Source organism: Telmatherina bonti (assembly GCF_933228915.1).
Source record: "Telmatherina bonti genome assembly, chromosome: 6".
NCBI classification, from domain to species: Eukaryota; Metazoa; Chordata; class Actinopteri; order Atheriniformes; family Telmatherinidae; genus Telmatherina; species Telmatherina bonti.
In genome coordinates this window covers 19033094-19058379 of record NC_136624.1, presented here as the reverse complement: position 1 = coordinate 19058379, position 25286 = coordinate 19033094, and the positions used below count along the sequence as shown (strand labels likewise).

The 25286-nt window shown below is 38.1% G+C and overlaps 1 protein-coding gene across 1 annotated transcript in view; it reads right to left on the bottom strand.

The window, feature by feature from the left end:
• Positions 1-1019: 1019 nt before the first annotated feature.
• rbpjl (recombination signal binding protein for immunoglobulin kappa J region-like) overlaps positions 1020-25286 on the bottom strand; it is a gene marked incomplete at both ends in the record, with an annotated part of 31177 nt that continues 6910 nt past the window's right edge. The window contains 10 exons of the mRNA XM_079242012.1: positions 1020-1329; positions 5649-5752; positions 5849-6004; positions 6187-6327; positions 9144-9256; positions 10964-11101; positions 14522-14696; positions 17757-17872; positions 18020-18090; positions 20322-20450. Coding sequence (XP_079098138.1) covers positions 1020-1329; positions 5649-5752; positions 5849-6004; positions 6187-6327; positions 9144-9256; positions 10964-11101; positions 14522-14696; positions 17757-17872; positions 18020-18090; positions 20322-20450 — 1453 coding nt within the window. The remainder of the gene's footprint in view (positions 1330-5648; positions 5753-5848; positions 6005-6186; positions 6328-9143; positions 9257-10963; positions 11102-14521; positions 14697-17756; positions 17873-18019; positions 18091-20321; positions 20451-25286) is intronic.

Here is a 25286-nt window from a genome sequence, read left to right as displayed (position 1 = left end):
TCAGCCGCTAAAGTCCAGTACTTTTTGTCTAAATGTATACATATATATATATATATATATATATATATATATATATATATATATATATATATATATATATGTATATGTATATTCAGAAGTTTTAACATTTTGTTTGAAATGCTAAACAAGTAATTAACTTCAGTCTCTTACATCACTCACCATACTTCTCATGGCACACTAACAGCGTAAATACACAAAAAAGTATGAACCAAGTTGTTGTTTATTTTGTTAAATCCACATGAATTGCAGTTACAGCTGAGCAACAAAGTGCCTTTCACATATATTTACACACCATGATGAATCAGACTCAAATTACACTCCAGCTTCCATCTATTAGGTTGAAAGGTGTCTCTTAACAGATGAAATAGGAAACAGTGTTTAACTGTGGCGTTCTCTCTCCACATGCTGCCCTTAGATCGCGTGTCCGTCCTCCACAAAAACATCCTCTCACACTGCATTCACCCCGTGCACCTCTCTATACGTGACTGTTTTTCCTTTGAGGACTTCACAGTTCATTTTTTATACTCTTTGCTGTTTTGTTTCCCTGCCAAAGACACAGACCACACTGTGCATATAGAAGTTTATGTCTCTCTGAAGGACACAGAAATCCATTAGAGAAAGTGAAAAGTTCATGAAAGTGTTAGCTCAGTCAAACACTTCAAACTTTTCAAATTTTCTACAATACAAAGATTAAAAACGCAAATCTTGCTGATGAAAAAAAAAAAAAACTTATTCAAGTGTATTTCTATGGATATTATAGATTTACATATTGCATGAATAAATTTCTTTAAATTAATTAAGTTGGTGTTTTAGTAACTACATAAAATGTCCCCCGCAGCACCTAAGTCAGTAAAGCCTGGAGGTATTAGTTTAGCTCTGTATGGCCAAAACTACCATAAATAAATTCACAGCTATAGTGCCCGCAAAATGTGTGCACAGCACGGTTACTGTTGCAGTGAGTTTTCCTCCCACATTCACCCGAGGTTGGAGCAGATAAGTTAACTCTGCATAAAGAGGTGAAAATTAGCTCTGGTGAACTCCTGGTGGATGGTCTCTAACAGGATGTCCTCTTCATCCTCCCGGCTTTCCTCTGCCCTGCCTTCTCTCCTTACACCTCCTGCTGCTGCTCCTCGGACAGATGGAGACAAGTGGAGCTCTGGAGTGTATGTGAAACTGAAGGATGTGCGATAAATGAGGCCGTCTATTCTGACGAGAGAAAGAGGAACAGTAACGATGCGTCGCAGACTGTGCCAGCCATCACTGAAAATGGAAACGTCAGGGACGACACAGAGCAGGGATTTTGGAGACCTGGAGTGGAAAAACAAGGAGATGTTTTAGGTAAAAGCATGGGATGCTGCTCAGTCGACCAGGAGAACAAATCCTACGGCTGCAATAACAAAATGTATGTTTATCAGTTGTATGTCAATGCTGCTTTGTGTCTGATTTAAAAATGATAAATCAGAAAAACACAAAAATTTGATGAGTTTAATGAGCGGGGAAAAAGAGACAGATCCAGACAAGAGTACGGTATATCAATATATATATATATATATATATATATATATATATATATATAATATATATGTATATATATATATATATATATATATATATATATATATATATATATATATATATATATATATATATATATGTATATCCATCCATTCATCCATCTTCTGCTGCTTATCTGGTGCCGGGCCGCGGGGGCAGACCTTCCTCTCCCTTGTGACATTTACCAACACTGCAGGGGGGATTCCTGGGTCTTCCCCGGGGTCTCCTCCCAGAGGGACGTGCCTGGAACACCTCACCAGGGGGGCGTCCAGGAGGCATCCTGACCAGATGCCCGAGCCACCTCAACTGGCTCCTCTCGATTCGGAGGAGCAGCGGCTCTACTCTGAGCCCCTCCCAGATGACCAAGCTATTTAAATATATATATATATATGTATACATATATATCTTGCCTGGGCAAGCAGCTCTCTGGATGCTCAGCACCCCTAAACCTCTGATCCTAGAATCGCCCCTGATGCATTTGAATAAAAAAGCTTAGTGCCATTTTTCCTTTGTCACTACAAATAATGCAGTAGAGATTTATTGTGTCCATAATAAACTACAGTCACTTTGTTTTCAATTTATAAGTAATATAAGGCCACAAAATTAATATGTTATAAATTAAGCTGTAAAATAGACATAATTATGAGGCAGACATATTGAACTAAGTGACACACGTGAACTACGACAACATATTCAAACTACAGCTCTGTTTAAACAGTTGTGAGAAATTACTCTTGTAATTGGCTGCAGCACTTTGTGAATAGCACAGTTGTTCAAACACAGCTTTTCTCCATGGTGCTAAGTTTCTGGGAGGAATATTTGCAAAAACTCAGCGATTTGTTCTCAGCCAGAGACCTTGAGTTACGACGCCTCAGCACTTTAGATGTGGGGGTCTGAGGTGGGATCTGACGTCAAAGGAGCTCCTTTGGTCTGCGAGGGACTCTGTGAAGGGGAGCATGAATGTCCAGAGTCTGTAGAGCCTTTCTAGAAATTAGAGTCCCAACAGAAGAGTTAGACAGAGGACTGCTCCCTAGACAGTGGAGTTCCCTTTACTGGCTCAAGTTTGGTCTTGCAAAACAAATAAGAACAAGTACAAGGAAAAAGGAAGGAAGTCAATAAATTGCAGGCCATCTTGTGAGTTTCAAGAATAGTAAAGTCAATGTTTTTGAGTAAAGTGCCAATTCTCTTCATTCTGAAAATCCCTGAAATTTCTCCTGAACAAATGAAGAAAGAAAGCCTGATTTCCCTATTCCAAGAGCAGATAAACAAAGCAGTGCAAAGAAAAAACACCTTCTGATGTTGGATTCTTTCTGTTATAAACGTATGCCAAATGGTTTTGGTTTTAGGGCACACTCACACCAGCCTTTTTGATTAGAATCCGAGTCCGTTTGCTCGGAAAGTCTGCTTTGTTTGGGTGGGGAATGCGCCAAACGAATTCTGATTCAGACCAAAGAAGTGGACTCAGCCCGCCTACAAACGCAGGTCTCGCGAACTACAAAAAAAGTCACTTCCTGCATTTGGCGTTGCAGTGCATTGCGGATAAGTACATAGCTATCGCGTTAAGAATCCTCTGCCTCGTCTGTTGTTCATACTACGGTCATTCTCAGAGTGTATTTCTGTCGTATATTTGCATAAGACAAAATAAAAAAAACCAAAACAGCGATAGATTCATGCTCCATGTCTAACTCGCAACAGAGTTTTCTTCTTCACGCCGGTCTTGGCCTCTGTTTTGCTAAATATTAGTGCAGCGCCACCGTCGGTGGGAATGGGGATATATCATTGTAAAGGTTTGGCGCGTTTGACCAAAGTGCAGCGTTAAACCCTACAACTGAGCCGACTCCCCAATCGGACCAAATCTAGCAGAGTATCCTGATGGGAATGCAGCCTTAGATGCTTTAAAGTGACAAAATAAGCTGATTACTGACAATTTCCAAAACATCTTGTATCAGTTTTCTAGAAAGCAGGTTGTCCACATTTGGAGGTAAGAGCTCACTCTCTTTGATGCTGACCATCGTTTTCTAATGTTTCCATGTTCAAATTGAAACTCTTTTGTTGTTTCTATAATAATTTTGCTGTTTTGTTAGGTTTATGCTTCTGGCAAGTTTTTTTTTTAAATTATTTGAGAGCCTACCCTAATATTTGATAGAACATTTTTTTCAGTGACTAAACTGACACATTTAAACAAGCCTTTGTGATTTGTATCTTGGTCCATTTGCTAAGTCTGATTTGTTTAGGGAGTTTTGAATGCGCAAAAAAATTCTGATTTGAGTTTCAGGTCTTGGTCCATTTTGAGCAGAAACTTAAAGCAGACTACAAAAAACAAAAAAGGAAAAAAAAAATGCATAATGAGTTTGGCATATGTGACAATAGTTGGCTCCGATTGGGGGGAAAATTATTAGAAATATAATCATCCCAAGACCGCTAGGATCTGATGCAGATCCATATCTAGCTGTTATGTACTAGAAGCCAAAATCAAATGTATAATCTTTTTAAATGTGTTTCTAAAACACTGCAACTCTCACATTAAGTAGCACGACCAAACTTTGGAATCCTTAATAAAGGATAATTTGGCATCTGTCTCGCATCCTGTCTTTCCTCTGAGCTCTCTCCAGCTAATAAAAATCAGTCTGTCCAGTATTGAGTCTTATCTCTTCCTCTGTTATATCCTATTCATTTCTTTGCTGAATATTGATAAGCAGTAGTGAGCATACAAAACAACTAATGTGTTGATATCCAGTTGCTGTGTTGCGCGGTGACATAAAGTGGAATGCAAACATGCTCCGAGCTGGAACAAAAATTGTGAGGTACATTTTCTAACTGTCAGGATCCTGCAGGGCAGTGATGCCAGCTCCGGAGATGTATATAATAGATATCATTCTGCCATTAAATTAAGTCAGAAGAAAACATTTTCATAACTGGAAAATTGTAGCGTTGGTTTAAAATTCTGCTATATGCAATTTAAAGTGTGTTTTGCCCCCAAGTTTCAGTTTATTGAAAGGTGCAGTCTTAAGTTAAAAAAGGGGACAAAACATACTTTTCTATAAAAAAGGACACATAATTTCTCTATTTCTCATTCAAAGTATTCTTTGCAAAGTAAAAAAAACCCCAATAATTTAATTTTCTCCTTGGCTGCTCAGCTACACACCTGGTATTTCTCTGACAAAGCTGCATGAGAAGACGGCATGAGGCAGTCATAAAGAAAAGGAAAGAGTCTCTTGAGGACGAAGTTTTAACCTCACGCAGTCACTCAGGCAGTCAACTCATAAAACCAAGTACAAACTTCACAAAATTAGTCCAGCTTTCATTCCACTTGGGACTCAAACGTCACATAAATACGTTTTTCACCACTTTTTAATGATACAAACTTTTGTTTATCTAAGATAATCAAAATATACAGGAAGTGAGTATAAAGGTAAATGTAAGCAGCATTATACATTTCTAGGCAGGAATATTTTGTTTAAAGATTAAATCTGCCCAAAGATCAGTTGAACAAAACAGAAAAAGCAGTGAGGCAACATTTTATCATGAAATCTGTCTGTCCTGTCCTCTCCACCCCAACCAGTCGAGGCAGATGGCTGCCCTCCCTGAGCCGGGTTCTGTTGGAGGTTTTCTTCCTGTTAAAAGGGAGTTTTTTCCTTCCCACTGCCGCCTCGTGCATGCTCACGATGGGGGATTGGATCGAAGTCATGATTCGATGCGATCAGTTGATTTCTATTAAAGGCTTTGTCTGATTTGGCTTGAAATGATGTGTATGTTGATTTGTGTATGTGAAGTGCCCTGTGACAACATTGTTGTGAAAATAAAGCTGAATTTAATTGAATTGAAATCTGATAGAAAATTTGTCCTGGATGTTATCAGGGTGATCTCTGTTTATGTTTTCCTCAAAACTTTTCAAAATGTTCTTTGAAAATTTGTTTTGCTTAAGAAATATTTGTGTTAAAAGTACATTTGTGATAATCCTATACCAATCTGCAATCATACGACATTTACCAAGGTTTTTATTTTCCAGTCAACTGAATATACCTCCTCCTCTCACATCTAATGTTGCCCTTTCGTGTTTTTTGTCAACTCACTTGAACATGGTCTCAGCTTCACTGTTACCAAACCAGACCTTGAGGTGTGGACTGAAGTTTTCACCATGAATATCCAACATGGCAACGTGTCCTCCACCGTTTACCTGTAAGAACACATGCATGACTTTACATTTTCCCATAAATTTCCACTTTAGAGGATTAGTCATAAAAAATTTTAAGAAGCTGGTATAAAATTTCACCTCTAACCCAGTAATAACAGGAAAAGGGCTAACTGGTGTCTGAATGCAAGACAGGCCCTGGTTAAAGGTGAACTCCACTGCTTCCACACCAATAATGGTCCAACAGGATCCATCATTCAGCACCACTCTGCTAGGGTCTCTCATGCTGGATGGGGCCTAAAGGACACAGAAAAAAAGGTAAAAGAGATATTTTGAAAAAAGAACGGAGGAAAGACGAGGGAAAAATGTTTAATTAGTGTGAACAGGCAGGAATAGGTGGAGGCATAAGGAAAAGGGAGGAAATGAAACTAAGAAGTAGAAAAAACAAATAGGATAGATGTAGAAAGAGGCCGTCCCACCTGGTACTGTATGATGGTGTCATTTGAGAGGCACAGATAAGTATTGGGATTGTCTCTGAACTGAAAGGCACATTTGTGGAGCTGGGAAACTGGCTCGTCCACGTCTAGGATGGCGTGCTGCTTGTTGACTTTCTGAATCACCTGGAGGAATCAAAAATCTTAGGAATGTTTTCAAAACACCAAGCACAATTCCTCTGAAGAATAATCATTTTTTTTCTGTCATGTCTCAATAAGTCAAAGAGGAGGTTTATTCTTTATAGCTCCAGCTAACAATAAGCTGAAAAAGTGTTTAAAATGTCATTTTAATGGTGATATTTGACTGAACTGAGAATAAATTTAGCGGCTCTGGCCTTTTTTTTTCTAAATATCTGCACACTTATGCTAACATCTGCACACTAACATGTTACATACAATTTAAAACTTTTTTATTTTTTATTAGGACTGAATTTTGATCAGGTTATGATAGTGTTTAAAAGTTCAGGAGATTAGAAAAATCTGTTTTCATTCATCTTCCGGGAATTCAGGGTAAACACACCAAACAGATTTTATGATACTCGTTGGGTTTGAATTTCTGCTTAATGATTAAACTTTTATTTTTAACTTACTTGGAAAGTTGACAGAGAACTGCAGACAAAGAGATTACAAAAAAACACACTTCCTATTTGTAGAAAACCCAGGAGACATGCAATCAAAACATTTTTTAGTTCATTCATTCATTATCCAAACCGCTTAATCTGATGAAGGGTCGCGGGGGAAACTGGAGCGTATCCCAGCAGTCTTTGGGTCTTTGGGCAATTGCATAAAAACAAGCTTTATGACAACATGGTGGCCTTATTATGGGCTATTCAGTTTGGTCCTACCGGCCACAATCTATTAGTTTTTCTATGTATACGTGCTCAAACACAGCTGACTCAAATTATGGAGTCATTGTGCAGAACCTGATAGGCTGTTGGGTCCATTTTATTCAAATGTGCTGAAGCAGGAAAACATGGAAAACCTGCTGGATTGCGGAACTCGTAGGGCCAAACTGAATACCACTGTCTCAGTTCATATGGCGGTATCTTAATGATTTACCTCCGATGTGAGAATGAACACATTTGATAACACCCCAGAGTCCACAGCACGCAGGATATTAAATGCTTTGGTTTCAATTTTGTCTGCTGAGCCAGCTGAACGTTTTGGTCTTTATATCCACTTTCCTCTTCCACAGTCACTGAACACTGAGCACAACAGAAGTCAGAGCCAAATATCTCATCAGGCCTTGACTTTGTGGGTAAAATCTCTCTATATTAAAACAAACCATACAGCAATAAGCCTCAACTACAAAAACATATATGGTATAGCATGATGTGGTTATAACCATCTTCCAGCGGACCTGCAGGGTGTTATGTTCACAGCTTCAGAGGTCCAGACAAAAGGTCTGCTCAGCGAAATGAAGGATTCTGCTAGAGGTTTGTCTAAGTATAACCTGAACTGGGCAATGGGAGGAACACTATCAACAATTTTGTGATTGCATAATAACCTGCATAGGCAAAGATCTGCACGCTGTGTGGGATCCAAGCAGAAGTTATAACTGGACTAATAGATTTATGGTTAAAAAAAAAAAAAAAAAAAAAGTATATTGGCAGGCTAAGCAGAACAGCGTTTCTGGATTTCTGACTCAAAAACTCATGCCTGGGAGGAGTTTGAAGATGCTGTTGTCATGGTTTGTAAATGTAATTAATTTCATTCAGGAGATTCTGGTCCACCATCTGGTGGCTCAGGAGGGGGAAGTAGTGTAACAATAATTCATGTGTAGACTCTGCATCAGTCTGTTGTGGTGGAAAAGGACCAAAGTCAAATGTCTCAGCTCTCGATTTACTGGTTAGTCTACATTCGGTAAGAGCTCCTACGGAGGTAACCTCACCTATGGGCACTGTGGGTAGTAAATGAAAGAATGAGAATATGAATACAAATATCTAAAATGAATTTCCTGCACAGGGTGGCTGGGCTCTATACTCGGTCATCTGGGAGTGGCTCAGGTAGAGCTACTCAACACTGAGAAGAATCAGGTGATTCGGCATAGACATCTAGCTTGGATACATCCCGAATGCCTCCCTAAGGGCTTGTCACTCAAAAGATGGAGAACCACTGCACTGAGCACCTTTGGGATGTGGCAGAATAGAAGATTCTCATCAAATCGACAGCAAAAGTGTAAAGCCATCATTTAAATATGTACCAAAATCTCCAACAAATGTTTCCAACAACTTGTCTAAAATGCCACAAAAGATAAGGGCAGTTTTGGAGACAAAAGGTGGTCCAACCTGGTACTGGCGCAGTGGATTTAATGAAGTGGCAAGTGGCAAATGTCAGACTATGACACAGAAATGCAGCAACCTCTTCACAGTTAATGGGAAAGGTCATAACACAGACAAGAAATGGGGATGTTGTAAAGCCAAATGACTACACAGGAAGCTTTTGGTTGAAGTACTCTTTCAAAGAAAAACTTTTTTCTGCATCTGTCAGGCCAATAGTTCAGAGTTAAACATATCATTTAAGAGATACAGCTACTTTTCTGCACATTCACAGGAAACAACAAAAAACAAGTGAGTATAAATGCAGAAGAAACTTTTCAGCAAAGAAATAAGAAACACACACACACACACACACACACACACACACACACACACACACACACACACACACACACACACACACACACACACACACAGTGATATGGATACTGATACTAAAAACTACACCTGAAGTTAAAAGTCAATGCATCTTGATGCATGAAAACATGTAATTTCTCTTACAGTCAAAACTTGATGAGTTGGTAAGACACTAAACTTAGGTCCAAGTTATAGTTGGAAAGACAGCAGGGAGCATGCAAAACATCAAAGGTGAAACAATATGGAGAAAAAGCTAAGAATACATGTATGGATGTGTGTGTGTGTGTGTGTGTGTGTGTGTGTTACCATGGGTGGTAGAGCTACTCCTGACTCAGTACAAACTAATTGGACCACAGAGCCGTAACAGATGAAGGCTTCACTCAGCACAAAACCCCCTTGGTCAGCACGCTGGTCATCCACTACACACACAGAATAAAGCATGAATATTCAGAGTAATAAACATGTAGACTGTAACACTGATTTTTTGATGTAGTAGTTTAATGTTTGCGGATTTTAATTTTTCTCATTAAATATTTTCCTTATAATGGTTAACATTTCTCCCCATCAAAGAATAAAGACAAATGGATAGTAGGTGCGTGTGTGTTTGTTGATGGTAGAGAGGATAGAGTGCTGATGGATGAAACTGAGGTTTTGGTGGTGGGAGGTCTGTGCGCTTGAAAACTGTACTACATAAATAACCTCACTGCCTTCCAGACACGTGTGAGGAAAAGGCTGGTGAATAACCGTGCACACACTGAGTGTATTAATGCAGGGTGGCCAGGCGGCGACTAGAAGGTACAAGTTTGATGCCAGTGATGGCCACAGTTCATCCCTGTTCCAGTGTTTTTTTATGCAAACTGAACTCATGGTGACTTCACCCTTATGATACCTCCCTGACTTCACAGTAAATTACAATACTCTTCATTTAGTAAAGAGAAAAACTGCTGACTTAAAGTGAAATAGATTAATTGAGGAAGACGATGGACAGCTTGGCATTGTTCTTCTATCACTGCATAATAATAATAAAGTTATTTCTTTTCCTGTTTCTATGTTGACCAAACCCTTCCCCGTTCTTTTGGATGCTACCATGCCTGAGAACAAAGGTCATTGCTGACAGCAGCAGGACAATGTGTCGCTTTCCTCCTTCAAATAATGGACTTGAGGGTTTTCTGCAACATGTGGGGGCATCCAATGCACATAGAAATATCATAAACAGGAGGGAATTGTTGGAAATATGTATCATTACATATATATTTTATGGCATCTCTATACTTAACTAAAGTGTGATAATAAAGTTTTGAGGACGTACAGTATATGCTTAGAGCCACAATCCGTGTTGACATCCTAGATGTCTTAGTTCTGCTATCTGCCGCTGCTAGATGTTTCCTGACTTCCTCAGTACTGCCAGAGACGAACTATATAAAGAACTGTGAAAACAAAACTGACAGTTCTCTTTCCATCATATGGTGATGTTTTTTTTTTAATCCAGTTGTTGTGTATTGTTAAACTCTTTGCAAGTAAAAAGCCACATCTATTTCATTTTGAGTCTTCTGTTTTCCTTTTTACTAAGTCAAAAATATTTTAGATACAATTCTTCCAACATTAACACACTTAACAGAGCAGCTATCGAATCTGTTCTTCATGAGGCAGCTTACTGTGAGAAACCTTCACACATGTTTTGTTAAATTATAGTAAAATGTGTAATACATTACATGTGATAAAAGTTCTTTGAGAAAATGACCTTTTGACAGGACATCTGTTTTATCTTTTATTTAAAGTTCACAGTGAAATCATAGACTGACTGTCATGGCAAAGAAGATGTCTCTTCATTAAAAACTATTTTCTAATTTTTCCTATTTAATTTCTTTTCTTTAAGGTTTTCAACCTGCTGAAACTTCAAAATAAAGTTTTCAAAGAAGCTGAGTTGGCCTCGCGTCCTCTGTTGCTCTACCAGTCCTATCAAGCGGGACAATCATTTTTTTTTAACACGAGCTTGACACTGACCATGATATGAAATCACAGACTGACCATGAAATGACCTTTCCAGAACACAACACATACCAGAATACAAAGCTTTGAATGTACTGCGCTGCACAGTTAGCCCACAAGCTGTGACACACACTCACCCATGGTGATGGTGAAGGCCGACCACTGTCTGGCGCTGGCTATGAAAGCTTCTCTGTCCACAGAGAGGTAACGAGTGCTGACCGTCTGAGAGCGTAAACGGTTGAACAAAGCCACTCTGGAGCAAGATGAAATACACACTGCAAACACACAAAGACACTCTGTAAAGGCCCTTGCATCATACTACTGTATCAATTTTCAGAATGAGAATGTGCACTTTAGTAGATGATGAATTAGTAGAGTGTAAAACACACTTATCTCTTCTGTGATTGCTAGCATATTGATAAGATAAGATAAGATAAGATAAGATAAGATAAGATAAGATGAGATGAGATGAGATGAGATGAGATGAGATGAGATGAGATGAGATGAGATGAGATGAGACAGTGCAGCTCAATAGAAAACAAAAATCTCCATAAGAATTATAAAATGTATATACAGACAATAAGAATACAACAAAGTAGAAAAAAGTAAAGTAAGGGTGCATTGACATGAGGATAGTCCGCTAGACTCCGTCCAATTCGGGACTTAGCTCGGTTTTAGGGGAGTGTATCCATGCAGACCAAGGTCACATTCATGCTGACACTTTGAGCCAAAGGCAAGGTAGACAAGGCAGAGGACCTTTAATGCGATCACAATCCACAATGAAATAATACTCCAAATGCAGGAAGTGCCTTGTGTTTGTGACTTTGTCGTCCGCTTCCTGTATTTGGTCCATTTGAAATGGACTGAGACTTGTGTTTGTAGGCAGACCAAATCCACTTCTTTGATCTGAATCAGAATTTCTTCGGTGAATTCGGATTCGAATCCTAAAGGCCGATGTGAATGTGCCATAAGATAGGCTAATTAGACCCATGCTTAGTAGTTGTGAAAATCATTATTTTTTACCAGTTTACTAGTTAATTGTGATCATTCAGAAGTCTTGTGATGGGAATGAAGTGCTGAAATACTCCTTTTTACATCTTGCATGTACAAGTCTTTTCCTGATGTAGATGCTTCAATGCTCTCAAAAGTCTCATATGAGGGGTGAGCAGTGTTGCTGATGATGGATGTCAGTCAACATCCTCCCCTCACACACCACCTCCACTAAGTCCAGAGGTCTACCTGGGACAGAGCTGATGCCCCTCATTAGCTTGTTCAGCATCTTTCTGTCCTGGCCAGTGGACCTACATTCCCAATAGATCACAGCTTAGAAGAAATCTGAAATGACTACGGTACTCCGGTGGCTCAGGTTGTGGAACAGGTTGTCCAATGACTGGAGAGAGAGAGAATCATCTATCGCCTTGCTCGGGAAGACACTTCACCCTCCTTACCTCCATTAGTGGCATTGCTGGTGTATGAATAAGCACGAACGTTTCGGTGGTGGTCAGAAAGGCAATTGCCTAGCAGCTGTGGATACATGTCTTGCTTGGTATCACCAAGTGCAAATTTGGAGTGGATGAATAATGAATCACATGTAAGTACTTTGAGTGCTGTCCGCGATAAGTGCAGTGTAATCAAATGTATTATTATTATAGAACAGGGGTGGAAAACTCCAGTCGTCGGGGGCAGCAGTCATGCAAGTGATGGGAGTTTCCCTGATGAAACACACCTGACTCACATCAGACCTAATTAGCAGACTTGTGTAGCGCTTGACATCAAACTCTGCACAATTTTGCTAATTACCCAATGATTTGAGTCAGATGTGTTGAAGCAGGGAAACCCCCAATGTTATGGGTGTTTCTCAATTCAGGTTCTGCACATCTCCAAGTGCGCAGACTGCGTAGGCTACGAAGTGTTCTACATCATCTGCACACAACAAAGTACGCTTACAGTCAGTAAAATGAGACAGCCTATCTAGTGTACGAGAATTACCCATAGTGCTCCAGTCCTCCGTTACCTAGCAACTACATAAGCAAAGTTTATCTAATTAGTGATCCAATTTTTTCACGAAAAACACTGAAATATTCTTAAAATGAAAGAAAATGGTGCCAGTAATTTAAATTTGATTTATTTTCATTTTCCTTTGTGTTTAAGTTAGAAACGTGGAGGAGGCGGACCAGACGAGCTCTCCTCTGGCTGACAACTCATCCTGTCAAGCTGACGTTAATTTCAAGGAAAAATAACCCTTGTTAGACACATATACAGTGGTCCTCATATGTATTCATACCCTCCCAAGAAAAAGTGACTGTAATAAATTCAGCCTTTTCTTTAATGAAAGGGGACGGAGACATCTGAGGACAAGTAAATAAATTTGTTTGTGGTTATTGGACACAATACCGCTATCCTCCCAGCTTGTCTGCTGGGACAAATATGTGTGTGTATATATATTAGGGCTGTGATGATATGCTTTTGTCCCGATTTGATTTGATTTGATTCGATTCAATTCCGATTTTTTTGTGTGCCGATTCGATTTAAATTGCGATTCTTACAATTCTTTGATATTGCTGATTTTTGTAGATTAAAAACAAAATAAATGTATAAAACGTATTTTTTTGCTCGTAATTTTTCCTGATTTCAACTAGAAAAAACACTACACAATAGCCAGATCATCATTTTGCTGCTATAATGCCCCAGAAGACAAGTAAAAAGATCACTACAAACAATAAAAATTACAAAAATTTTATAATGGATTATTTCTATTTGTTTGAAAAAAAAAATCGATTTTTTTCTTAAACAAAAATCAATTTTAAAATTGTGATGCAAAAAAAAATAAAAAAAAATCCCAATTTTCAATTTTTCAATTCGATTTTCCCATCCATAGTATATATATACATAAAAATAAATAAATAAATAGTCTGGCTGTTGTGGTACCTAAATCAGCGCTCTGCTGCTCATTTTTTTTCTATCAGGCGCGCAATGAATTCTGGGATAGGAGAGGGCGCTTAGCATACATCTCTTGTACACTTCGTTTTAAGTTAATCTGGAGCCAAACAAAGTGCAGATTTGAAGGGTGGACTCAAAGGAGCCTTTGAATTGGGACAGCACTTAGCACACCACTATGACGCATGCAACTGACGAATCGCACTTGGAAGTGTGCAGAACCTGAATTGAGAAACACCCTATGTTGTAGTCCCACATTAATACACCAGGGGTGCCTAGAGTCAGTCCTCCAGGGCCGCTGTCCTGCAGGTTTTCAATAGATCCCTGTTCTAACACACCTGGCTATACCAGTTACGTATACCAATGTGAGGTTTGATGATTAAACTTTGTATCAATAAATCTTTAAGCAGAAAACTTAGATGATATTAAATACCATGTGGGAATGTGGGATTTTAACATAGTATCTAATTTTGGTTAAAAAAAAAAAAAAAAAGCCAAACATTTGAGCAAGTAAACAAAAAAATAACAATTTCAGTGTCAGAACTTTTAAAAAATATATAATTAAACAAAACTGCTCCTATAATATTGATACCCAGTTGTGCTTTTGAACAAGACATATGTGTTTGTTTTAAATGTAGTTTTTGCTTCTTTAAATACACATTAATTTATTTTGATTACCACACAGCAATTTGTACTTTTTGTATTTTCTCATCTATTTTACTATCTGCTTCATTTAAGATTCCAATAAATGAACTTACAGTCAGCATTCTTCATGGACTGTCTCTTCTGGGAGGGTTTAGAGATGACTTTGATCATCTTGCTCTGGAAGGACCCCACTTCCTGTCTGTTGCCCAAAAAAAGTCGTAGCAACAGGCTGAAATGCTTCCTCTTATCCTGGTCCGAGATGAAGAGAGACTTTGCACAAGCAAACATCTGCAGCAGAGACACAGTCAGTCAGTGAAGGATGAAGGTCAATTTTACTTAAATTGTGGTTCATTTTTGTTTTTCATGTAAATGCTGAACTGACTTTTAAGAGCATGTTTAGTCTCTAGAAGGACTTATATGTGTAAAGATGTATCTAAAATTCACTGGGTTCAAACAAAAAGATACCAAACTGGGAAGATGGCTGTTCAGTTGTCTAACTGAGTAATGTCAGTGTGTTTTATCATCTCTGCAGTGGAAAAAGTTTAAACAAACTATCTATGTCTCTCATTACAAAGACAATTTACTGTGACCCTATACTGACATCTCACTACTCATTTTAGAACTGCATTTCCTTTCAAGAACTTGTAACACAAAAAGACACACACTAACGCACAAAAACAAACAAACAAACAAAAAAAAACCCCATCATTTTAAGCTATGATGAAGAATTCTAGTAAAACAGTAACTTGTAATACCATGATCCTGGCTGTTCACATCAACTTCTTTTAACAGTTTGAATCTTTCTCCAGATCTTATGAAGTGATTATACTACCCATTAAATTGTACTTATGCACAATTGAAATCAGAAGTTGTTTAGAAATGGCTCCAAACATTCCTGGCTTGTGCAAATCTACAATTATCTATGTCAGATCTGCATTAAACTCCTTAATTTGCTATGATTTGTTCCATCCAGAGAGTGTAGCCTATCCTCTTTCATTTCTTATCTTTTCTTGTCTTTTTTTTTTTTTTTTAACTTTGGCAACGTTAAGCTGCCAGTTGGAGCCAGTCATGATAAAGAGCTGGAGAAGAAGTGAAAAGGATTTATGTTGTAAGTTTTGGAACTTTAGGCACCACTGAATTGGTTGAAAAGTGCAGAAAAAGTGTGATTGTATGTATACTACTAACCAAACCAAAACCACACATTAGATAATTATTGTATAGTAAGATAATTCAAATGTGGGTTTCCTGCATTTGTGTTTAATCTCAGGAGATAAAACTCACATCTTTTTGCAGAAGAGAGTTTTTCTGACATGACCTAGAAATGAATGATTTGTGGAGAAAAAAGGAAGATGACATACTTGGCTCAATACACAAAATTAAAACACTAATGCCTGACTTTCGGGATGGCTCGGATCTACACAGCTCACCTGTCATAAAATGTTACTACAAAGACTTCACCATCTACCAGGATTAATCAAAAGCCTGTAGATGAAAAACCTCTGCTTATCTTTGTTCAGCTAAGTTTTATGTGCATATAACAATTTTGAAGCATTGGTGCAATATAGAGTAGTTTCCACAGAAAAAAAATTATTTGAACCTAAGACCTCAAAGCTGCATTTTCAATGTTGAAATCAGTGCAGAAGAAGCAAAGAACTGATCTACAATTTCAGTCAATTTAGTTTTTGAGACAAACAAGAGTTTTAGTTTGGTGGTTTGTTCATGTTTACACCAATAATGCCAGCACTCTGTGTATGTCTCCTGTTTTGTTAGCATATCCATAAGATGTGGTGGATCCCCACAATGCCAGCTGCATTATGGTGTGGAAAGCTGATGAAATTTTTACTGCGGTACAAATATGCACTCATTTCTTCTGCATCTCACAGTTTCCCTCATCAAGTTTTGTCTTATGAAGACTTGTGTTTGTGTCCGTATTTGAATCTTTGTATGTCGATGTTGAGCCTTCCCGTCTAATAGTTTACTCGCACACCTGCTTCAGCTCAATAGTTTCCACAGTAAACCCTAGCTTTTCATCACCAACCTGTGTGGTAACACATCCTTTGGACTCTCATCTTGTCCAGGTTTAACTCACTACTAAGGACAGTTGTCATTTGACTGAAATCCGACTTCTACTTGTTGGACCAGACTGTAAACTCAAACTGCTTCTGATGTGTCCATTGGATTTCAAAGGGATGCATGGTTGCTAAGATTACTTAGCTTAACCAGTTGTGTGAATGTATATAATTGTTTGCATGTGGTATGTGGTACTGAAGTGTTTTAAATAAGAGTAAAACAGCACTAGAAAATACAAATACAACTGTAACCTGTGTATTCCTGTTTATTTGACGCTCTGCCTTGCCTCATCAGAGTCCACCAAACTGTAGCAGACTTCTGCTTCACCACACAAGATTTTCCATACGTACATGAAACTATCCTTGCAATGCTAATTTGAGTCTCTAAGCTGCATCTGGGTTCACTTTCAAACATATTACTTTAAAATAGTCCTTACGTATGAATTCAATTTTATTTACAGCAGGACACAATTTATTTTTCATCACTTTCACCCTCAGCAGAAAATAGTTTGAACACCTGGATGAATCTTCTGGATGTTAGGAAAAAATTAATGTGCTGATGGGTTGAATCACAGGTTAGGATTGTTTCTATTGCTGCAACGTTTAAAAACAATCAAGTTGGGGAAATCTGGAAGAATGAGGCCCAGAAGGCAAAGTTTCCCTCTGCTGTGACTTTAACCTTCAACTTGGAAACTGGCTGTTGCTTTTAGAACAAACTGTCAGCTTAAATCTTCCTAGACGCTGCTACTTCAGGCATCTTAAAAGATATTGACACCATAAGTCTTTCATTCCAGTGGAGGACAAATAGCACACAGTACTGAACTTCTTGCCTTTTGTGCACATTATTCTCCCGATGGATGACTGACTCTGAATTTACTTTGTACTAAAAACAGCTTTCACCAGATGAGTGTCTGAAAAAGATTCCTCATTTTGTAAAAAAAAAAAAAAAAAAAAAGAAAAACAGGTTTGTTTTTGCTGTGATCAGTTTCATTTCTCTGTATTATTTGCACTTTATCAGTCGGTATTAATATCCTCAACTTTTAAATTCTAGAACGTATTTACTTTTATATAGAGAATAGAGATATAGATTTCCATACTTTGAGTGGCACAACATCACCACATACTGAAAACCTGCTGTTTGGAGAGGATCATTTTGCAGGGGTAAAAAATCCAATTTAAAATTCAGGAAATTGGGGTCTGTGTCACTGGAAGGCCTCTGGTGGCAAAACCCGTCCAGTTAAATAGGTCGGAACATTGCGTAGGATCACAGTTCTCTCACCCAGGAGTTTGGCTGTTCATCGAAGACCAGTTTGAATGTGTCTGCCTGTGACTGACTGGCGCTGTCCAGACACATGTAGCCGCACAGTCGGTATACCGAGTCTCCATAGCCAGCAGCTACAGGAAAATGACAAGAAAAAAATATTTTTTTAAATAAGGGCAAGGAAGTGGGGAAGAGTATGGCAGAATTTGGATCAATCGAGCTGTAACAGATATAAATATGAGTTTTAATAATCTGAAAGCGCATATACTGTGCCACTTCACCTTTTAAGTGATCCTGCATGACCCTCCACCCATGACCCTTGATGTAAACACAAGGAGGAGGACAGAAGAACCTGCAGACAATGTGACATTGTGGAGTAAAGAAATAGATGTGAATTTGCATGAAACAAAGTCATATATCTGGATTTTACATCTCATGTGACACCTTTTCAAAGCAGGTAAACGGAACATCACACTAAATTCCAATTTATTATCTACCTTATCAATACTAAAAAACAGGTAAAAATTGATTAAATAGTTAGTTGTTCATTTAGAAAATAGTTGCAAGTAGCAATATACAGTAACTGACAAACAACAAATTAATTACTGTAAAGAAAAATGCTGGATATTAAAGCTCATAAGTTGTAGAATCTGGTTGTCCTTATCTTATACATTTAACTGAACATCTTTTAACTAACCTGTTTGGAAAGATCAAGCAGCTGGAACAAAACTGGAGCCTATTCCAGCTGCTGTCAGCGGACACGAGCATAATTATAACACGTATTTAGGCATTGGGAGGAAGTAGGGAATACACAGAGACACACTAACGCCACGCCTTCAGATGAACTGGAGTGTTATTAATTTGTGTGACTGTATTAATAGTTTTATTGAGTAAAATTTGTGGCCTATTAGTTTACGACAAAAAGAGTAACAATGTTTTGGCCAAGTGAATAGCATGTTTGGCCTTCCAAACTTATCAAATTATTTATGAATTTATATACTTATGAACTTTGTGAATTTAATAAGTGAGACAAAAGGAAAAGAGCTGCTGTGTGACATTTGCTGATTAATGTAGCTCCTTCTACATTCTGTCAGATACAAACATAAACTAGCGTGTAGCATTAGTGCTAAGGGTTTACTTTACATTAACTATTAAGCTGAAATTAAAATTTACAGATGGTTGCACTCTGGCACCCTGACAGCATATGCCGATGCTTAATTAGTAAACAATGCGGTTGGTGGGGGGTGCTTGCTTCTGTGGACAGCAGCTGAACAGTCACGGTCATTGGCTGCTGCTGTCAACGACAGGTTGTTGGCCACTTTTGGTTGTCGGCGTCTCACCATGTGTGGGCGAACTAAAACTTTCTGTCTGTTGATCAAAAACAAGCCACAATTTCAGCAATAAGACAACCAGTTCTAGAAAGTGCTAAGATTTCAGCAAGGCTTGTTGTGTAAAGCTTGTTACATACTCCACGTGAAGCGAGAACTTTTTTCTTGTTCTCGAGGCTCCGAGAAAAAAAATGACGTCATTTTGTTCTCGCGGACGTGTTTGAAGACAGTTCTTGACACATCGGGCTGGCAGAACTTTTTTCTTGCGGGGCTCCGAGAAGTATCGTGTGATTGGTCGGACATTTGAGGTGGGCGTGGTTAACACGGAAAAAGCATGAAGCGGAGTTGCTGCTTCTGCGTTTTTACTGTTGCAGGGAATACTGATTGTTTTAATAAAACAGCTGATCGAGGTGGTGAGAAAGTACAAACATTTTTACATGAGGCATTAAAACACTCAGACCCAGCCGCGTGCACGACCCGCCCTGCTGAGGACGAAGTTGCTCGTCAAATATGAAACTAGAAAAGCACTCGGAGAGTGGAAACCTCCACCAAGTACAATGTTAAAGAATCCTCTTAAAACATTCCTGGATCCAAACGGTGATCCGGATCACCACCAGAATTTGTTTAGTTTTTCATTTTTACATTTGCAACAACTCTTAAAATTTTTATTTAAAAAATCCCTCCTTAACCTTCTAAGTTATCTTGAGCAAAAAGATGCCAGTAAAAACATAACCTGATGGAGATGACAACCGGGTTGATTACACATAAAGGCAGACATCACCCCCCTCAGGGATCCCTCCCCGCTGCAGACGTGCTCAGTTCGAACTCAGTTCTTGTTCTTGCTTCTCGTGGAGTATGTAACAAACGACCCATCCTTCTTCTGTAAAGAGGACTCAGTGAGTTGTATTGTATGTGTGAAGTGTACACATTTACACTAATCACATTTCCCGAATCAATCTTAACAATCCTCATTATCACCACTTTAAATTCCTGTAAATTCAGTCAATAGCAATGACTCAAGACAGCGTGGCCTGGACTGTAGGAATAGTTTGATTGGCAAAAAAAGAAAAACGAAATGAAACACCAAATTGCTCCCTCTTTATGAAAAACCTTTGTAGACTGGCTGACTCCAGTTTCCACGTTTGTGTTATTTCTTTTGCAGTTCTGATTTTAAACACTCCATGTCATCGTTACCTATTTAACCTTTAACTGTACAAGCTTTAAAAGGTGTTCCTGCACAGACGCAGTGCCGGACCTTTTCTCGTTGCCGTAGGACTTCTGAGCAACCTTGGCGTGCTGGATGAGGATACTCTGGTCTGCATGAGCTTCTCTTCCTGTTTGCCTTCCGAGTAGCTGGCAGCCTTGAAACCCGAGGTCCAGTCTCCTGATAGAATGAGATCTCTTTTTCACTCACAAACATACAAAGAACATATTTCATTTGTGAGGATCTGGCTCATGAAGATATTAGATCAACAGAGCTGGATACTATGAGTCAAACAGTCAACAGGCTTAAATGCTGTTCCTTTACTTACATTGTTTTCTTATACCATGTTGGAAAAATGTTATTCTAGTCAAGTTAAGATGTAGAAAAGGATAGAAAAGGATTTAGGCGGACAACTGCAGCAACCGCATCAGCAGGTGTTGCTGATTTGGGTCTGCTGCAGTCAAATGATAGCAGCTCCAAAGGATTAATAAAGCCTCATCTTAGACACTTTGCTCCATGGGTTTTTAGCATTTTGTTTCAAGCAGAAACTTACAAACCTCAGTAAACTACTACTACATTAGTGAGGAGGATGAATGAATGAATGAATGAATGAATGAATGAATGAATGAATGAATGAGTGAATGAATGAATGAATGAGTGAGTAAACTGCATGAACTGACAAGCCACCAAAGATTATTGCTTTCACAATAAAAAGGTTGCTGACATTCATTTCCAATTCATTGGATTGTATGCACCAAGACATGTTTTGTTAAAGTTGTGGCTGCTTTGTATTTTGGTACATCATAAAAAGATATTTTTAACTGCATATCTTATAATTAACAAACAAACTGAACAAGTTACATCTTGTGACTAAAGGAGTGATTGTTAACGGAACACATGTACAACACGTCTTTAAAAGCACTCTAACAGCTGCTATCAAACTGTACACTAACACAAGTGGGAAAGGGTAAAATGCTGGCGAGAATGTTTGTTTCCTAGAAGGAATTCTTTATGGCACGTGCGCATACCGGAGCCACTTTGTCATAAAGAAACAGATCTCTCTGTACTTTATCCTGCTGGCACAAAGTGACTCAGACTAAACATTCAACAGATATATTCAAAAACTATCCACCTTGACAATGTGCATAGCAATAGGAACATATAAACAAAGACATGCTGAAGATAATGATTGATGATGATTTTAAATTGATTATTTTAGAATAGTTTATTGAGGGAATTGTCACGATTATGTTATGTTATCTATGATTAAGCTGCAGGAAACACAAGAAAAAGAAAGTAATTTATGTCACTTATGTTATTTAAACTCTCCTGTCATTTTACCTTTACAAACAAACAAACAAACAAACAAACAAAAACTAAAGCAAATGCATTATTACCATAATTAGTATGAGAAAAACATTTTATTCAAATTAAAACAACTTGTCAGTTTGTGAAAATCACATTACTTTAGGTGGCTTCTTTGGCCTACTTGAATGTATTTTAAATGTAAACAAATATTAAGTTTGATACCAACAAAACACAACTAAGTTGGGAAAGAAGTTAGTTAATCATGATGTTACATCACAGTGCTTTTTAATTAAACTGTAATTATTTGGACTCTGAAGGTATTTTTGCCGTAGATTTTTATTTTCATTTCTTAGTGGTCATCATCATCTGATTTCACTCTTCACGATGGTATATACAGTTTAAACAAAGACAGATCTGGACTGCAGGAAGACCAGCATGGACACACACTGTGCACATGAAACACGCTGTTGGGGGTCACATAAAATAAAGTCTGGCATTGTCCGGCTAAAATGACCACACACCTCCCAAGAAAGGATGATCTTACCAAGTTTGGCACTGAGAAGGGTGTCGTAGTCCATATTTGGTTGAAAGACTAGAGGCCTTTACACACCTACTCCAAATATTTTGTCTGGAAACTTTCAATATTTTTTATTGGATCAGTTTAAAGCCAATGTGAATGTTCACATCCAGCATTTTTTCTTTTTTCAAACTGAAGTGGATTCTTTTAATATTCGCATCCGACAGCTATATAACTGACCAATCAGAAAAGGCCTGTTGACTGATAGATCACCGGTTGCGAGCTATGCAGGAGTCATTTTCACTGCTATTTCATTTAAACTTTGTAACATCATGGCCGAGCTTCCATTATTTCTTCTCTGCTTCTTCAAGCCATAGCTACTAAAGCGAACCCTTGAACTTTCCCATGGACATCTTTCTGTTCTGCAGCGGCTGTCGGCCAGCTTCTGCTCCTTGATTTAACAGTGAAACTTCCTCAGTTTTACTCTTTTTTTCCACAATAGTATGTGGCCAGTGCTTTTTTTTGTCTTTTCTATTGCACACTTGTCAAGGCTTGATGTGAAATCCACCTTTCCACCTTGCAATTTTGTTTGAAAATTGTCACACATTATTTACAATTTTGCATCGCACTTGGTGTGCATAGTCAGAAACATTGATAATTCCTCTCCAAATTATTTGCAGTTTTGTGTTTTTTATTTGCCCTGGCCCCGCTGTGTAAAGGCCTTAAGACTTTAGGGGATCCTTTTTTTTTTAATATCCAATCTTGACACCCTCACCTACCACCATTTACCTGAAAAGTGCATTTATGGGCTTATAGTAACAACTCAATAGAAGGAAAGGTGATGATAGAAGACTAATATTATTAGGACAAAATATTCTGAAGTATATTTTCTATATTTATCATTTTTTTCCTCCTACCACAATAGCTAATATATTCCAGGTACATTGTGGCAAAATTATTAAGATGATTTAATCAAATGAATGAAAACAGTAAAATGACAGAACACAATATTTTCCATTCCTGTGTCTCCTGATTTGCTTTCAGATGCTGTGTTGAACAGCAGGTAAGCGGCTAAGTGACCATGCTGAGCTGCCCCGTGTAGAGCTGCAAACAATAGTTGCTGTCACATTTACTGTGTTTTTCTCCACTGTAAGGATGTAATGAGGAGCCAGACACAGAGTTATGTAACCCCGAGGCCTGGAGTCAGGAATGTTTCTCATAATGAAGACTGTCAATGTAAAAGGAGGAGAAAAAAAAAAGACGAAGGAATGAAAAGGACGTTTCTGAATTACGTGACTGTTGAAAAAACACATTTTAAAACATAACTGCTTGGATGTCATTTCTTTCCTCGAGGACAAAGATGTTAAGAGATGACAATAATTTATTAAATAAAGTTTTTAAAAAAACTTTCAAAAAGTTATATTAAGTTCTATCACAGAATCTATAACATGACAACACTATGCAAATTGAACATGACATGTTGCTAGCAAATTTATCTTAAATCTAATTATTTTTCCAAAATTTGTTTTGGTTGCTTTTACATTACCAAAAACTGTGATTCAGAATATTCAACATATCACTCAAGAATTTAAACACAAAAAAAAAAACAAATGAAGCCGGACGAGATGTGAGTGTACGGCTTTACCAAGTAAGAAAATTATATCTTTGTTTTAATATGTAGCTAGGATTTTATTTTATGGAAAAATCTGAGCCGATGAGTAAAGCAGGTCTACTCTTTAAACAATAAGATGTTGGCTTTCAGGATAGTCTAGCACGACAACAGTCACATGGACAACGTTCTGATCAGACACACCGGTGGAAGTAAATGCAGCAGAATTTAATATTGTTCACGTACTTTTCTGCTAATAAAATCCTTCAAACATAATGTAGTTGTGTACGTGTGAGCGGACTAATATTCAGAGGTCATTAACCTGTTGCAGTTTGCAGCCATAATGTATTTATTTATAAACAAGCTGTTGTTGACCAGTCACAATATTTTCCAGTGAAAATAAACCCAAGTTGAATATTTTGCACTTATTTATGTAACAAACAAAAAAAAAAACAAACAAGGAAAATGTAAGCAAATAAAGGAATTATACACTCATCTTGTGAGAGCCTAAGGTGGTGGATAAGTTAGATAAAACATGAAGCTGGCATTTGTGTCATATTTGCATGAAAGCCTTTTTCTGATTAAGAACAGACTTAAATGGGAACTTGCATCAAATATTTGATGACAATAATTTTTTCTTGATATTATGAGGTTTTCCTTCATTTTGACTCCCACATCTGACTGGATAAATTTCTTCTACAGTCAGTCCTTTTAGCTCAGTCCTTACTTGGTGCTTCTCAAATGAAAAAAACAACAACTAATAGCTCCATCCCTACAGAAGCAAAAGAGGAAGGTCCTTGCCTTGCCGCACCCACCAACACATACGATTATGAACTTATCTGACATAGATTCACTAGTTTCAGATGTTCAGATTTTTACACATTTTTTGAGAAAATACTGCTGGAATGGGACAGATATGTGACTTATGGGGGGTGCACAAATAACATGGACTTTATTTTTTACTTACTGATGCTGATCTGGCGACAGTGAGCTCAAGTTGTAGCAGCAACAACTTGCAGTGGCACCTCCAACAGCTGCATCAGCCTGTTGCATGTCGCCACAGATTGCCATTGGCTGCCAGACCTATTGCTGAAGGCCAGCACAACACCGCTGATGACTCAGACTGATATGGTTTAGGACCACCTTGCTCTTTCGTCATTATGTATCTGAGAAGATTCTGGGGGGGAAAACTCTTCCACCTGGGTGTGAATCTGAATTTCTTTCCATCTAGCTAGTGACTGCTGAGCTGCTGTCAGTCATTCAATAATTTCTGCCTGTGTATTCACAACCCATCCACTCTCTGTCCCATCATCCTCCATCTTTTTTTTTTTTTTTAATTTGGCAGTGGGTGGAGTTACTCAAGTAGGAGGTGTACTAACACTTTTAAGAAACTGATCCTTAAACCAGATATGAAAAGTTCTCATTGGGCAATGCTGTCACCTTGAAAGCTGACAGATTTAATAGGTGCTATACGAGGATAAAGTTGCAGCTTTTTAAACTATTAGTATTTACACTTATGTGACATCAGTGGATGCGGCAAACACCTTTTGAAATGCATGATAAACAAACTACACTTGCATAG